A 15,291-nucleotide genomic window follows, 5' to 3' on the forward strand; every position below is an offset into this window, starting at 1 on the left:
TTCTTTGTCTGTAATTCCAAAGGTAATTGGCCTAGTAAGACTTGTGACCGTATCACCTGGTACTGGGATTCCATTTTGAACCAGGACATTTTCCATGGTAGGGGGAATGGAGAACAAAAGATTCCCACCCCAACAAAAAGTCTGTTTAAGCAAGGGAAAGTTATCAAGTGTTTTCAGCTGGCCTAGGATATAAAGAAAACTCTAAAATGGGCTGGAGACCCAAGTGAAAGTAAAATAGTTTGTCTCTGATGTGAAGACTTGAAACAGGAATAGCTCTTCAGGATAAGATTCTGCTTACAAGAAGTTTTTTTAGTGACTCAGAACTAGCTATGCGTTTTCTTTTTCTTTTTTAGTAACTTACGTTGATCTGTCTGTTTTCACTTGCAACCACTTAAATCCCACTGTTTGTACTTAATAAAATAAAAACACTTTTGTTTACTATCAGGCCCAGTGTAAATAATTGTTGGGGGGGGCAATCAGTGTGCATCTCTCTCTCTCTTTGATAAAGAAACAGCCTCATGAGCTTTTCCTGGGTAAAACTTTTAGACAAAGAAAGATGGATTTATTTGGGAAATGGATCCCTTTGGAAGCTTGGATTCCTGGGTGATGTGCCCTGCAACTGTGTCCTCCCAGAGCTGAAGTGGTGCAGAGTCTGCAATTGCTCTTCAGGGGGGCAGTAACCCCAACTCTGTGCCTTATCTGGAAGAGAACAGAGAATCTGGCCCATGAGGACAGGCTGGTGGGGAGGCCCAGAGAGCAAGAAGGCAGGTGTCAGTGGTATGATCAGCCACCAGGGAACAATCCCAAGGGGTCTTCTGTGATGGCACACCATCACAAGTTGTTTTTAATTGCCAAATTTAATGACAAGAAAATCAAGTGACTAGAAGCATCTACTTCTTAATTTACCCATGGGCATTTTAATGCTCCTGCTTCATTGTATTTACAGGAATCAAATTGTCAGTTTCTTTCATGCATTGAAGCACTTCAAAATATTGTCTTTACTTAATTGATTTTTAAGTATTTTATTTGTAAACAATCTGTAAGGGGGGAAAAAACCACAGCCTTTTGCCAGGCAGTGCTACAGACTCATCCTCACAAGGAGTCATCCTAAATGTTTTTGGTCTGTGCAGTCAAATAAAACAATCCAGGGAGAACATCTTTGGGAATGTTTGGGCTTTTTAGCCTAGGAATACTGACAAATCTGTGCTGATGTTTGTCTGTGGAAGTGTTCTGTGAGGCTATGTCTACATTGCAGAGCTTTTCTGGCATACCAGAGGTATCCCAGAAAATCTATGCCATGTCCAAGGAACACATCCGCTTTTTCGGAACAATTTCCGAAAAAGTGGACGTATTCTTTCGGCATCCTGTATTCCTCATTGTATGAGGAAGAAAGGATGTTCCGAAAGAGGAGGTTTTTCTGAAATTTGTCCCTGTGTAGATGGGCCAAATTTCGGAAAAGCCTCTTCTGAAAGAAAAGCGGAAAAAGATATGCAAATAGTGGTTCGCAATTTGCATATCTTTTTCTGACTTTTCTTTGCAATCTAGACACAGCCTGAGGGAAAGGTAAAGTCTATGGAGCCTAAACACCGGACTTAGAGCCAGGAATCCTTGAGTGAAAAGATTTTGACACCAACTCCCTCTGTAGCCTCATTTGAATTCTTAGCCTGTTTCCCTGTCTTCAGAATGGGAATAATAACTCATTGGCAGAGGGGTTGCCAGTTAACATTTATAAAGCACTTTGAAGATTAGAAGCCTGACCTTTAGAAGTGTCCTCCCATTCTACAGGCACAGTTTTATGGATGCAGTTGGCCTCATTTACAGCTATAACCACCTAATTCTTCCAGGCACTAACTGAGATCAACCTGAGACCCGTTTTGTACTTAGCCCTATAAATGTTAAGTGATACTCATTTTCACTAAGAATTTCAAAGGATGTTAAGTCAAACAGGCACCCAAACCCCATTGAAATTTAATTGGATTTACGTGCCTTAATCCCTTAGGCTGCATTGAAAAGCCTTACCCTAATTATTTTAACACAGTACTGCATAATAAAATGATGTACAGTGCAGTACAGTACAATAAAAAAGAGGAGAAAGGTTTAATAAGAAACAAAAGAGACAGGGCGAGACAGACAGAACCATTATTAAATAAATGCTTGGGCACAGGAGAGACAACTGGGGACAAAGCAGAACTACTGTTAAAAATTAGAGTATCCTAATGATACAGGCTCTTTGCTGATACATGTGGGATGTCTGTAGAGCTGAGCTGTTTTCACCCACATGCATAGATGCACACATGGATTATATAAAAAGCCATATTATAATATGCTACATAGTTTTATAGGTAAATATTTATAAACCTACAATAGAAAAAGCATGCAAGTACGCTTTGTTTCCAAATCTCTCTGAAACAGCTTTCTCATAGAAAAAAAATTAAAAACCCATTCTGCTTACACACAGACTCCAATACTTTTCTACTTTGGGGGTCATCACGTGGAATGTAGTATTTATAGAATGCTTGTCGATCCTCAGGTGGAAAGAAAAATATCAAGCATTATTATTATTCCTTCCCAACAGAGAATCCTGACTCAGGTGAGGAACCATTCATTGGGGTAGCTGAACTCTTTAACTACAGCAACATCAGATACATAACAAAATCCTTAGGAAAAAAATACAGACAATCGCAGATTAGGAAGTAGAATTATTTGTTAATGGAAATTTCTCTGCGTTTTTGTGTGACTCTGTGACTTTTTTCTGCTGCTTTTCATCATGCTGGTTTATGATGTGGCAGCTGATGACAGGAACGCCGGATAAACACGGCAATCGTAACAGACATTCCAGACCTTATTGGAAAGCTTCATTTGACTCAGGATACTTGCAGGGTCACAGAGCTATCAGTGTTTGGATTAGAAACTTTGGTGAGCTTCCCAATTCTGTGCGATCCCGGAGTAAGCTGTGTAGTGTGTGCATTCCAGTCTGCTGTTTACATCAGAGCCTGGGGAATTCAGTGATGTCAGACCAGAATGAAACGTGTACTATTACACCGGCTGTTTTCTATCACAAGTTCACACTGCAAATTAGCTTTGCCTACACATGACAGCATGCATATTTGAATCATGGGAAGGGGGAGGCGGTATTGAGTCAGGAGGTCTTCAAAACCAAAACTTTTAGGCAGATGTTGTATACATGAAACAAATGCTATCTGTGCAGGATGAAATACTGCATATGACTCTCACTGCTTAAGCACATGAACCAAGTCTGTGAAACAAATGCAATAGCTATTTGAAAGAAACTTGAAGACAGTGTGGTAATTGATGGCCATGACTGTTAATTTTTGTTTGTTAGTTCTTCAAGCATAACATAAGGCTGGAAGGGGTAAACTGAGCATCCTTTAGAGATAATGATGCATCCTCTCTAACTAGCCTTTGAGGCTGCTGCTTTCGTCTGTAAAGTAAAGGCATAGTTGGTGAAAGTTGCCAAAAAACCCTGGAAAATGAAGTACCCTGTTCATTGCCAGACAGGTACAGTGCAGACAACAGGAGTTGCAAATACCCTCCATGCTTTGTCCCGTGCAAGTGCTTTAAGCCTCAATACCAGGGGCATTCATTAAGACAGTTTCCGCGGTCTTCCATAAGATAAGAAAGGCAAGCTGTGATGTGGATGCATGTTCACTAGGCGCTGGAATCATTTCAAACCAACCATCTGATTGTTGCAACTCTCAGTCACAATTAAACTGGGTCATAAGTGAACCAATAGCTAGGAGGTGACAGCCTTCATATATTCCATCACTACTCACCTAAGTCATCCAGCTTCAGAGGGGTAGTCTTTGTTAGCCTTTAAGGTGATGCAAGACTATTCGTTGTTTTTTAAGTTTTTCTAAGTCATCCAGTATCTCTCTGGCTGACTGTTTGATATGGAGTTAAGGGGTGTCCTGAAGCACAAGGGCATTTGTAAACAGCTTGTTTACTGGGGACAAGACGAGGAATCAGCATTCCTGTCTAGACTGGGTTTAAGTCATTTCTGGAGTTAGAGTCAACAGAATTTTGGCTCCAACTAATGGAAGTCTCTCAAAATCATCTGTTCTGACAAGATTTGTCACCTTGAACAAAGCCTTGTGAGAGTTACAGCTGCACCAAGAATGAATTTGGAGTGATGCGTTTGTTTGTTTGTTTGCTTGTTCCAACTGGTGTGTGTTCTCAGTGCATGTTCCTGGGAACATTCCACTCTGTGTGATGTGTTGGGACCTCGTGTTTGGTGCCCTTTGTTTCTGAGCTGGTGCTCTCCATGGGAATCAGAGAAGAAAGGCTGCAAACTTCACCTGCGCACTGAACCGCCCATCCATTTTGTATCCAGATTGTGAAGGGGCCCATTTTTGTCAAATGAGACTCTCCCATAAACTCTTATCGTCTCGTGTGATGGGCAGCAGGTGCTCTGTGTATGTGGTTAGCCTCAACTTTTGGGTCCGAGGGAACACTTTGGTGGCAAGGGTCTGGAGCAACCCCTGCTTTGTATTCCAGGTCTGAAACTGGGAATGGAGAGGGATGCGTACGTCATGATTGCGGAGAAAGGAGAGAAGCTGTATCACATGATGATGAACAAGAAAGTGAACCTTATCAAAGACAGGAGGAGAAAATTAAGCACTGTCCCGAAGTGCTTTCTTGGCAAGTAAGTGGTGTTTGGACTGAAAAGGTCCTTTCATGCCAATTAACAGAAGGGACTGTGGGTTTTCTTTGGATGGTATTGTGAGGGCAGATCAGGCATGCTTTGATGGGGCTTAATTGGAAAGGCCATAACCCCCATTACAGCTGCAATTTATTAAAATTAATCATTAATTTCTATTTAGTGTTCTGCACAGGCTGTACAATAGCTGCACATTCCACTGTGGAATATTTCACAACAATTATTTCAGATAGACAGCAGGGATAAGAAAAGAGCCTAGCTCCCCTCCTCCTCTTTTTCCCCAGACGCCCCATGCTTTTGATAGTCCACCTGTGCTCTGTTTTTATTCAGAAGGGGATACTTAAAAGGACAGGGGTTGAGCCCAGCAGAATGACACCAGTCTCAGTTTCAAATCTAGAGTGTGCTCATTTTAGTTGCTGCACCAGAGACAACGTACATTGATCAGGAGACCTCATGTCGTGCAGAAGTAAGGGATAAAAAAGAACTTTCAGTTGGAGAAAATTCTCTCATTCAGGAAATAATTATTAATGTCTTGGAAGAAGCAATATGGAGGTGCCAGAGCATCGTTACTGGGGGCAGTCAAGAAGAAATTAGATAAGACATTAGGGAGCCTTACTGTGGGGAAATATCCTGCACAGTTCACAGAGAGTCAGAGTTGATGAACTGAGAAGACTTTTTATACTTGGCTGCTTATAGTTGAAATTATCAGCTGGGAAAAATAATTTTGAGAGCCACCTTATCCAGATACTTCCCCTTCCTCCTGTTCCCAGTCACTGTAAAGAGGCAGCTTGCATGCAGCAGCCCTTGGGTGTATGTGAAGTGGAAGTGATTCAGTGCCTTTATGCTTGACAGACAGCAGTCTAATGGACAGACTGGAATTCCTGGTAGAATGAGAGGACTTCGCTCTTTTTTTATTTTTGCTAGATTCACATGGACAGCTTGGGCTCTAGATGTGAGGCGAGTTCTAATATTTCCCAGTTCATGCACCGCCTGAAGTGCCAGACCTAAAGTTTGTCTTCTCACATTACTGATTCCTCTGCCGAGTCCCCATATTTTACCTCATTCCAAAAGTCATCCGTGGAATTTCCTGGTTAATCCTTTCCTTTTTAAACATACTCCTTGGCTACGTCTACACTGGCAGCTTCTTGCTCAAGAACTGTTTTGCGGAAAATTTCTTGCACAAAAAGTCTTTCCACAAGTGCGTGTCTACACTGGTATGTGCTTTTGCGCAAGAGCATCCATGGCAGTGTGGATTCTCTCTTGCGCAAGAAAGCTGTGATGGCCATTTTAACCATAGGGACTTCTTGCACAAGAAATTCATGTTGCCTATTTACACTGCCCTCTTGTAGAAGAGCTCTTGCACAAGAGGGTTTATTCCTCATGGGGAGAGGAATAACTCTTTCGGAAGAAGCTCTGTTTTACAACGCTATACTGTAAATTTACTTGCGCAAGTGTAGACAGCAGGCAAGTTTTTGCACAAGAACGGCTGTTCTTGCACAAGAAGCTGCCAGGGTAGACATAGGCTTTGTGATATTTTAAATGTTTCACAATTTTGGCAGCTCATTGCCCTCAGTATGGCCTGGGAACAACCCTCGTTTTCCAGTCTTGGAAACCTGAGGCAGCTCTGCCAATGCCCCATGATCTTGACCCGGCCTAGGATCTACCCCCTACACTTACCAATGCACCTTGTACCTGAACTAGGATGTCCCTGCTATTTTATACATGATGCCAATGTCCATAAAAAGTGGCTTTGCTAGTGCACTTCAGCCTTTACCTAAAGCAGGGGCAGGGAACCTTTTTTGGATCAGGAGACACTGACCCACAGAAAAATCAGTTAGGGCTGCACACAAGTGAGAAGCAAAAAAACCAAAACAAACCAAAACCCACCCTGACTGAGGAGAAGAAAGACACTCCCCACATTCTCCTCCCACACCAGAGCTTGGGCGGGAGGGGGGGGGGCAGGCTAGTAGATTTTATGTGCTCCAGCCCCATGGTGGGGTGGCAGGGGACGTGATGGTGGAGAGGGCTGGAGCGCTAGTGCAGGCTCCCCAAAGCTGAGGGGAGGGAGCCCTGAGCCTCAGGGGCTGGATCCAGCCACTGCATGCAACCCGCAGGCAACCCGCAGGCCTGAGGTTCTCCACCCCTGACCTAAAGCAACTTTGCTCTTCTAGTGTTGGGCTCCTAGCACAGCTCAGCCAATGCATTTCAATCCTAACCCCACTGTTCCATTCCTGGGCTTGCCATGAACAATTCATTTCAATGGTGACCTGCATATTTGCTGGTCATTCCAGCCCAGAATCTTGAAGAAGAAGTGACTGTCAGGTTGAATTGTGCCTGTGTATTTGGTGGTTTTGAGGTGCAGGCGGGTGTCAGCTGGGAATAAGACTGAGGCTGCTGAACTCATTTCACTCCTGCCCTTGGACTCTCTCACACAGCATCTCACTGCACTAGAGCAATCACTCTAAATGCAAAAGCATGCATGCGGAGGGAAAAGCTAATAATACTGATACGCCATGAACTAGCCATAACGGCCTCCAGCACATCACGAGTTAGAGAAATATCAAGTGTATTTATTTATAGGACTGTCTCCGGAATTTGATTCTAAAGAATAATTTATTAGAGAGTAAATCCATCTTGCAACGTTCTCTTCAGGTACACCAGCAAATCATCTAGGCAGGCAAATAATCATACTCGGTGAAAGGGATTCTTCAGTGCCAGGAAAGTCTTTGCTACAACAGTTACTTTCTGTACTTGTTTCTTTCCTCACCTTAGTAAATTGCTCAAATGACCTTGAGCTTTACTGAATTTTGCAAGGTAGTGGGGCGAGCAACCCTAAAAGCTTTCAAATGTGTCTGGACAGATTGGAGCAACCAAAATGGGTTGGAAAGATTTTTCTCTCTCTCTCTTGAGGAGCAGAAACCTAGTCACCTGAGGGGTTGTGGGAGGGTATGTGGCTGTCAGAACTTAAAATTAAGGCTGCTCTAAATTAAGATGAGGATAAACCAGGACTCCAACAAGTGCCAAGGAGGCTTAAGGGAAGCTTTGTCCCACCTCTTACCCCATGTTTCCCAACCCCACCTAAGCTGAGCAGAGCTGAGTATCTAATCCATGGTCTCTATTTAAGCTGAGGCAAAAGTGTGTAATCACCCTCTTTTCCCCACCATGCATAAGTTAGCCATTGGTACTGCTTTCCAACAATTGAGGTGACAAGTGGAATGAATGGCCACATATGTAGGGCTTTAAAGTGCATTTTATTGAAGCAGAAAGGGCAGGATTATGGGTGATACTTTAGAGTATGTCTACACTACAGCACTAATTCGAACTAACTTAATTGGAATTAGTTAATTCGAACTAAGCTAATTAGAACTAGTGCATCTAGAACTAAAAACTAGTTTGAATTAGCGTTTTGCTAATTCGAACTAGCATGTCCACATTGAGTGACCCTGAACCGAGGTTAAGGATGGCTGGAAGCAGTGCCGGCAGGGCATCAGCTTAGGACTTAGGGTACGTCTAGACTACATGCCTCTGGCGACAGAGGCATGTAGATTAGGGTACCGGACATAGTAAAATGAAGCGGAGATTTAAATAATCGCCGCTTCATTTAAATTTACATGGCTGGGATGAGGGATGAGGCATACCTCCTGGGATGAGGCATACCTGGGTGGTCGACAAATACTTTTGATGTGGCAGGGGAGCGTCCAGACTATCGCGCTGAGCCGACAAACAGCTGATCAGCTGTTTGTCGGCTCAGCGCGGCAGCCATGTAAATTTAAATGAAGCGGCGATTATTTAAATCTCCGCTTCATTTTACTATGTCCGGTACCCTAAACTACATGCCTCTGTCGCCAGAGGCATGTAGTCTAGACGTACCGTTAGAGTGTGGAGCTTCTGTCTCAGGCTAGCCGAGGGCTGTGCTTAAAGGGACCCGACCCCCACCCCGGACAGACAGTTCTCAGGGGTGCCCCGCTTGCAAAGCAGTCCTGGCTTGGAGTGCCATGAGTGCCCACATTGGGCACATCACAGCACTTGGCCATCAGCCCGGCTGCACTTGCTGCAGGCTGCCATCCTTGGGGGGGGGTTAATTGGGGGGCTGCAGGAGAGCTTCCATCCCAAGGAGCCCGCAGAGCCACCCCAGTCCTCCTCATCAGGGGGCTCGTACCCCATTCCTCCCTCACCTCCTTCCACTTACCCGTCCCTACCCCCCTTCCTGATGTACAAAATAAAGGACACGTGTGTTCAAAAATAGAAACTCTCTTTATTAAACAAAACTCGGGGAGACTGGGAAAAGGAGGTGGGAGAGGGGAAAAGAGAGAGTGGGAGAGGGGAGGGCAACTAAAATGATCAGGGGTTTGGAACAGGTCCCATATGAAGAGAGGCTAAAGTGACTGGGACTTTTCAGCTTAGAAAAGAGGAGACGGAGGGGGGATATGATAGAGGTCTATAAAAGCATGAGTGGTGTGGAGAGAGTGCATAAAGAAAAGTTCTTCATTAGTTCCCATAACAGAAGGACTAGAGGACACCAAAGGAAAGGAATGGGTAGCAGGCTTCAAACTAGTAAGAGAAAGTTGTTGTTCACAAAGCAAATTGTTAACCTATGGAACTCCTTGCTGCCGGAGGCTGAGAAGGCTACAACTAGAACAGAGTTTAAAGAGAAGTTAGATAAAGTCATGGAGGTTGGGTCCATGGAGTGCTATTAGCCGGGGGGTAGAAATGGTGTCCCTGGCCTCTGTTTGTGGAAGGCTGGAGATGGATGGCACGAGACAAATGGCTTGGTCGTTGTCTTCGGTCCATCCCCTCCAGGGTACCTAGTGTTGGCCGCTGTCAGCAGACAGGCTACTGGGCTAGATGGACCTTTGGTCTGACCCAGTACTGCCATTCTAAGCTCAGGGCTCAGGGTCAGGGGTCTCACTGGACCATCCTGATTTTCATGCAAACCTGCTCCTGGGTGGCCAGGCTGGCAGCTATCCTGCCCTAGACGGCCACTTTTCTGTGCCTAGAGCGGAGGTCGTGGATGAGGTCCACGATCTCCGCACTAGGCCAGGCGGGCACCCGCCTCTTGCGGACCTGGGCAGGCTTCTGGGAGCCGCCAGCCTGGTCTCGGGAAGAGGCGGAGGGCTGGGTGGCAGCGGGTGGCTGGTTCGTGCCATGCCAGGTGCAGGGTCTGCTGGCTGGGTGCTGGCAGGTTTGCACCTGGCATGGGCACCGTAGCCAGACCGTGCCCCTTTAAGGTCTCCGGGGCCAGGAGGGGGGCAGAAGAGTTTCCCTGGTGGTGCCCAGAGTGGCCACCAGGGAAAGCTGGGGAGGGCTAGCCTCCCACTAGTTCGAATTAAATGGCTACACAGCCCTTAATTCGAACTACTTAATTCGAACCAGGCGTTAGTCCTCGTAGAATGAGGTTTACCTAGTTCGAATTAAGCGCTCCGCTAGTTCGAATTAAGTTGCCTGTGTAGCGCCTATCAAAGTTAATTCGAACTAACATCTGTTAGTTCAAATTAACTTTGTAGTGTAGACATACCCTTAGAGAGGTTAAGTTTAAATACAGAGAGCCAAGTTCTGCCCTCCTACAGGTATATACAGCTGACACTGGAGTTATGTATGGAGAATGTGATGCTAAGGACATTCCCAAATAGCACCAAATTAATTCACATGTGTGGTAGGAACTGAACGTCTGGCTCTTTAGGTAGGGCTGCCAACGTTCTGACTGCAGAAAAGTAAACAATCTTGCTTTACCCCTTCCCTGAAACCCTTCCTCTGAATCTTTTAGCACTGTGAGATGGCTTTCTTAAGTGCCACTTTAAGATCTCTATGGCATTTGGTTCTTAATCAAAATTAGTGTTTATTTTGCAGTCTTAATAAACTTTGAGAAGACTGTGACCCAGAAATATTGGCGGATGCTAGACCATTGCAAATAAATAAATCAATCTGTTTGAAGCCAAAGAAAGACAATCAAGAAATTTATAGGAAGATGGAATTTTAATCTCATGCATTTGTTATGCCAGGGTGTCTCCTGGTTATTGTTACTGCAAATGAATATGGAGATTAAGGAACTGCATGTGCAAATGGCCAGGTAGACAGAGCTGAGTGACCATTTGCGCGCATGCAATGACTTGATTTCCATGACTTCTAGTCACAAAGGTTGCAATTAACTTCTGCAATGTAATTGCATGTTAATTTGTGCATTAATTGTGTCTAATTTGGTCTCCCCTGGGTCTCTGTGGTTCAGTTCCTCATTTAATTTGCTGGTGTCCCCTCTGACAGATAAGGAGTAGCACTGACTGGCTCAAAAAGAGACATCCCACCCTTCTTCGCCTTTAATCCATTGGAGGAAAACACAGGATCTGCTGAGCTCTCTTAGTAGTTGTCTCTCCATAAGGAGTTATTTCACATGTTCTTTCACGAAAGTAATTAGGTGCCAGTCTTCCAACCCTTAGCTTCTACTTGTGCACACACAAAATCATGCATTAACAAGTATGCACATGTACATGGTAACTGCAAACCTCTCTGCACAGTCTAATGTTTTTACTTTTCCTTTAAATACCCTAATACCTGCTAGCAAACAAGTGTATTATTTGCTACTGTAGTGCCTAGTGGGAGACAATGGAATATGCATGCAATTTTGCAGGCAAATAATTAGGTAGTACAACTCATATTCTCAGTAATGGGAGTGGAGCATCTGATGATTTCCACCCCATCTTCGTTAATTGTGTAGCTGAAGTTGAAATAGCTTAATTCGGCTTTGGGTGCTGTCTACACAGCAGGAAGTTGAAGGAAGAAAACTCTTCCTTTGACTTCCCTTACTCCTTGTGAAATGAGGGTTACAGGAATCAGAGTAAGAAGTCCTCCAGCTTGACATTATTTTGAAATAACGTTGCTGTGTAGACGTACCCCGGGAGACCAAGGAGGCATCCCTTAAGGTACTGGGCCTGATACAGCACTGGTTTAGCATAGTCTTAGGTGTTTTACAAACTTGGTTTCCATGGTATTACGCTGATGTAATGAAGCAGTTCTACTGCTTTGATGTTCCAATTACATGGCAGTCCCTCAACAAGCTGAAGCTGTTTTTTATTGTTGTTGTTCTAAAAGCAAAACAGTCCCATTACCTACGGCTGGGATGAGTCAGTCCATGACAAATACAGAAAGACTAAAAATACTGCCTTGAAAGCCCATAATTGGAGGCACGGATGCTGGTTTTGATAAATAACCCTACATAAGTTGGCAGGCACCCAGCTGGTTTATTGAACTCAGATTTCCCATATGTTGCTCTGCTTTCAAATATTTCTTTTCGATAAATTTTACACATTCTGACGTAGTCCCTGATTAAACTGACAAACTTGCTTGGTCCCTCGAGGGCACTGGCAGGGTCCCATTCATCCAGCTGGCAAAGTTTATATTTGCTATACATACTGCCACTCTTCTTGAGTCACACACTACATAGCTAGCTGTAGGCAGAAGTTTTCCTCTGCCCATGTTTCAGTTCTGCCTTCACCATAGAAACAAGCTATGTGATTCACCTGCTCATTCAGAATTAGTATGCCTCCTACCACCAACTTTTAGTAGGGTAGAAGGTTTTGATAATCTTTTATTTATAAAGCAGACCCAGCTTTAATGTAGAGACCCTATATTAGCCTAGCAACAGGACTTGAACTCTGACTGAGTCTCCACTCATGTACACTGATGTAAATCCAGGAAAGACGATGGTGTTATACCCAGTGCAAAACCAGTGGAGGAGAATCAGACCCAACGAAGTGAGATGAATATGTTGCTTTGAAGGATACGACGGTAAAAACATCAGTTCCCTGTCTGTATGATTTACTGTTTTTTAAGGGCATCAATAAACCTCCCTTTGCTACTCTCATCTCAGAGTCTGGAGTGCTCGTTAAAATAAGTCTCGGTTGTAGTCTTTTTCTGCTACAAATGGACCTTCTTTCCCTCCAAGTCTGCTAGTTATGGAGAATGAAGGGAAATGTTTCCCACAGGAAACGTGCTTCATCCGCCGAGCATTTCCTACAGAAATGTAGGAAATCCAGCTGTCTAGAAGAGGCACCCTCATTCCCTCCTGAGTACTGTAGCTGAAGTGTAGGATAGATGGTGATGCAGTGCTTCAAGGAGAGAGTCACCTGTGGTTGGTTAATGTCTGGCAGAGACATGTTTGCTTGCCCTTAGGGGGAGAGGGCTAATTGCTTTTGCTGTTCTACTTCCCCTTGCAGTGAATTTGTATCCTGGCTCACGGAGATTGGGGAGATAAGCAAGCCAGAGGAAGGGGTCAACTTGGGACAAGCGCTGCTGGAAAATGGCATCATTCATCATGGTGAGTGCTCTGGGTCACAGCAAGGTGCCAGAGCTTAGTGAGACACTGGAGACATTGGTGTAAAGGCCCTAGCAGTTGTTCCTATGACATTCAAGTGGCTTTCCTCAACATTTGCATCAAATCCTCGTTTTCCCACTGTGGGAGGGTGTTTAACTCTTTCTAGAATGAATGGGGGAGGGGGGCCACATTTGTAGCCACTTGTGTCATAACATGACGACTCAGCCTCCATCCTAAGGTAAGCCTACATCTCTCAAATGATGGGATGCGGGACAGTCTTGTGAAAATCAAGGCTGTTTCTGATTCTGGCCTAAGTGGCCTATGGAGGAAAAGTTACCCTTGACTTTGCGACAAATGTTTTACAGAGTAAATGGCTCCTTTCTCTGTGGCTCTTAGCCGTTTTACTGAGCAAGGGAGTACAAAGACATGATTCCATGTGCAGTGCCCTCGTCTATGACAATCCAGGCACCTGTGTTCCTTTGGGTGAGAGCCAAATGACACTGGGTGTATAAACACTCCTAATCTGCCACTTTTGCCTGTAATTACTTGAGATGTGTGTACCATCTCAGCAGCTGCATGCATACACGCGGGCCTAAAAACTTGTACGTTCATGTGCACTTCATATTTTTAAAAGTCCAGCCTTGGATTCCTAATGCCTGCTATGGAAAGCTAGAGAAGAGAGCCGAGTTGTGCAACTCTGGAAAGAGGCAGAGACTGAAGTAACGGGAGGTCTGTGGCTCACTGAGTAAAGAGACATTTGGCAATTTCCCCTGAAAAACGAGTCTCAGACTCAAAAGCTATGGAAGTTAGGTGTGTTTTCTAGTAGACAGTATTCTCCTTGCGTTTCTTAGCCATTTGAGCGAGGTTGTAATGGGGTGGGGGAGTATTTGTTCTTTTCAGCTCACATTCCAAGAGTGTATCGTTTTAAAAGTGTCATGTGACGTTGCTGAAGACGCCCCGGAAATGCCTCTTCTTCATAAACTCCTAAGGCATATTTTAAGGCTCGGGCCTCTTTGTGTGCAGTTGTGTGAGAGTTTGCTCACCTGACTTGATGGAAAATCGGACCCACTCCCTGTTTCTAGTCAGGCCTGGTTTTTCTCCGGCTTTTTGTGCCCTTCAAAACCCAGATTTCTCCTGCTCTTCCCATTCTTTTCCCATTTCAGCAAGCAGAGTAAGTCAGTCATGCACACGTTAAACAGCAGGTGCCTCATGTCTAGCCAGTAGGTGCACATGGCTGGAAAATACTCATCAAAGAAATGAGAATTTTATTCCTTAAGATCATAAGTCATCAGTTGCCCATATTTCAGAGTAATCTCTAATCCACTTTAAATAGGGGAGCTATTAATTAGACTGGTATTGATTTAGCACTAATCTGTTGGCATTACAGCTCCACAAGAGCTTCTTCCAGAAGATTATAACGGCATTAAGAAGTGATGTCTGTTGTCGTCTCTTAATCAAAACACAGGGAAACCTTTCTCTGATGTGTGTTAACACCAGCAGCTTCAGATTTCTCCATGCACATGTGTAAGGCCGGCAGGTAGAACCAAACCTGGCACCTCAGGAGCTTAGTGCACAAGAGTCTGTGCTGCTTGAGCTAAAAGCCTGCTGGCTCTCAGCTAAGACTGTAGAGCAAGCTCATTCTTTGTCTCTGTAAGTGGTTTAAATGCCACTCTGTGGGAAAGTGAACCACACCTACAAGGTGTGGGGGTTACCCACGCACTTCCACTGCTCATGTGTGGACACCTTCATTTGTGTTAACTCACACTATGGACCATACTTTCAAAGAAACTCAACTCCCATTTAGGCAACAAAACAAGTGGCAAAATAATCAAAACTCAGTAGACCCCTAGTGACACTGATGTCGTATTTACTTGCCTAAATAGAAATAGAGCCTTAATTGTGGGTTCTGAGTTCTTGAGTGGTTGCATGTGCATAGGCACACAACTATCCCTTTCCATGCAGGCTCTCTCTCTCTCTCTCTCTCTCTCTCTCACACACACACTCACTCACTTGGCACCGCACAATACATTTTTCTGAGGTTGTATGATCCAGTATTGACATTTTATTACAGCCACCCAAGCTGCTATAGCTGACCATCCTGGCAATGTGATTTAGCAGCTGCCCCAACAAAATCTCCCAGCACAGAGACATGAAAATCTTACGGGGTATTTTAGAAATGTGCATGTGTCTGTCCATCTGTGAGTCCATTTGTTCAAGAACTCCTCCTAAGTGGTAAGAGCTAGGACCACCAAATTTAGGATGCAGCTTCCTCTTATCCTAACTTAAAGGAAAGTCAGGGGTTGGTCAT

At 44.4% G+C, this 15,291-nt stretch overlaps 1 protein-coding gene across 4 annotated transcripts in view; it reads left to right on the forward strand.

The window, feature by feature from the left end:
• Window positions 1–15,291, forward strand: part of PREX1 (phosphatidylinositol-3,4,5-trisphosphate dependent Rac exchange factor 1) — a 267,990-nt gene that overhangs the window by 163,906 nt on the left and 88,793 nt on the right. For all 4 annotated transcript variants that reach the window (XM_075901238.2, XM_075901236.2, XM_075901237.2 and 1 more), the window contains 2 exons: window positions 4,516–4,663; window positions 12,886–12,986. In XM_075901238.2, coding sequence (XP_075757353.2) covers window positions 4,516–4,663; window positions 12,886–12,986 — 249 coding nt within the window. The remainder of the gene's footprint in view (window positions 1–4,515; window positions 4,664–12,885; window positions 12,987–15,291) is intronic.

The sequence above is a fragment of the Pelodiscus sinensis genome, chromosome 17 (assembly GCF_052426305.1).
Source record: "Pelodiscus sinensis isolate ZL-2025 chromosome 17, ASM5242630v1, whole genome shotgun sequence".
Lineage (NCBI taxonomy): Eukaryota > Metazoa > Chordata > Testudines > Trionychidae > Pelodiscus > Pelodiscus sinensis.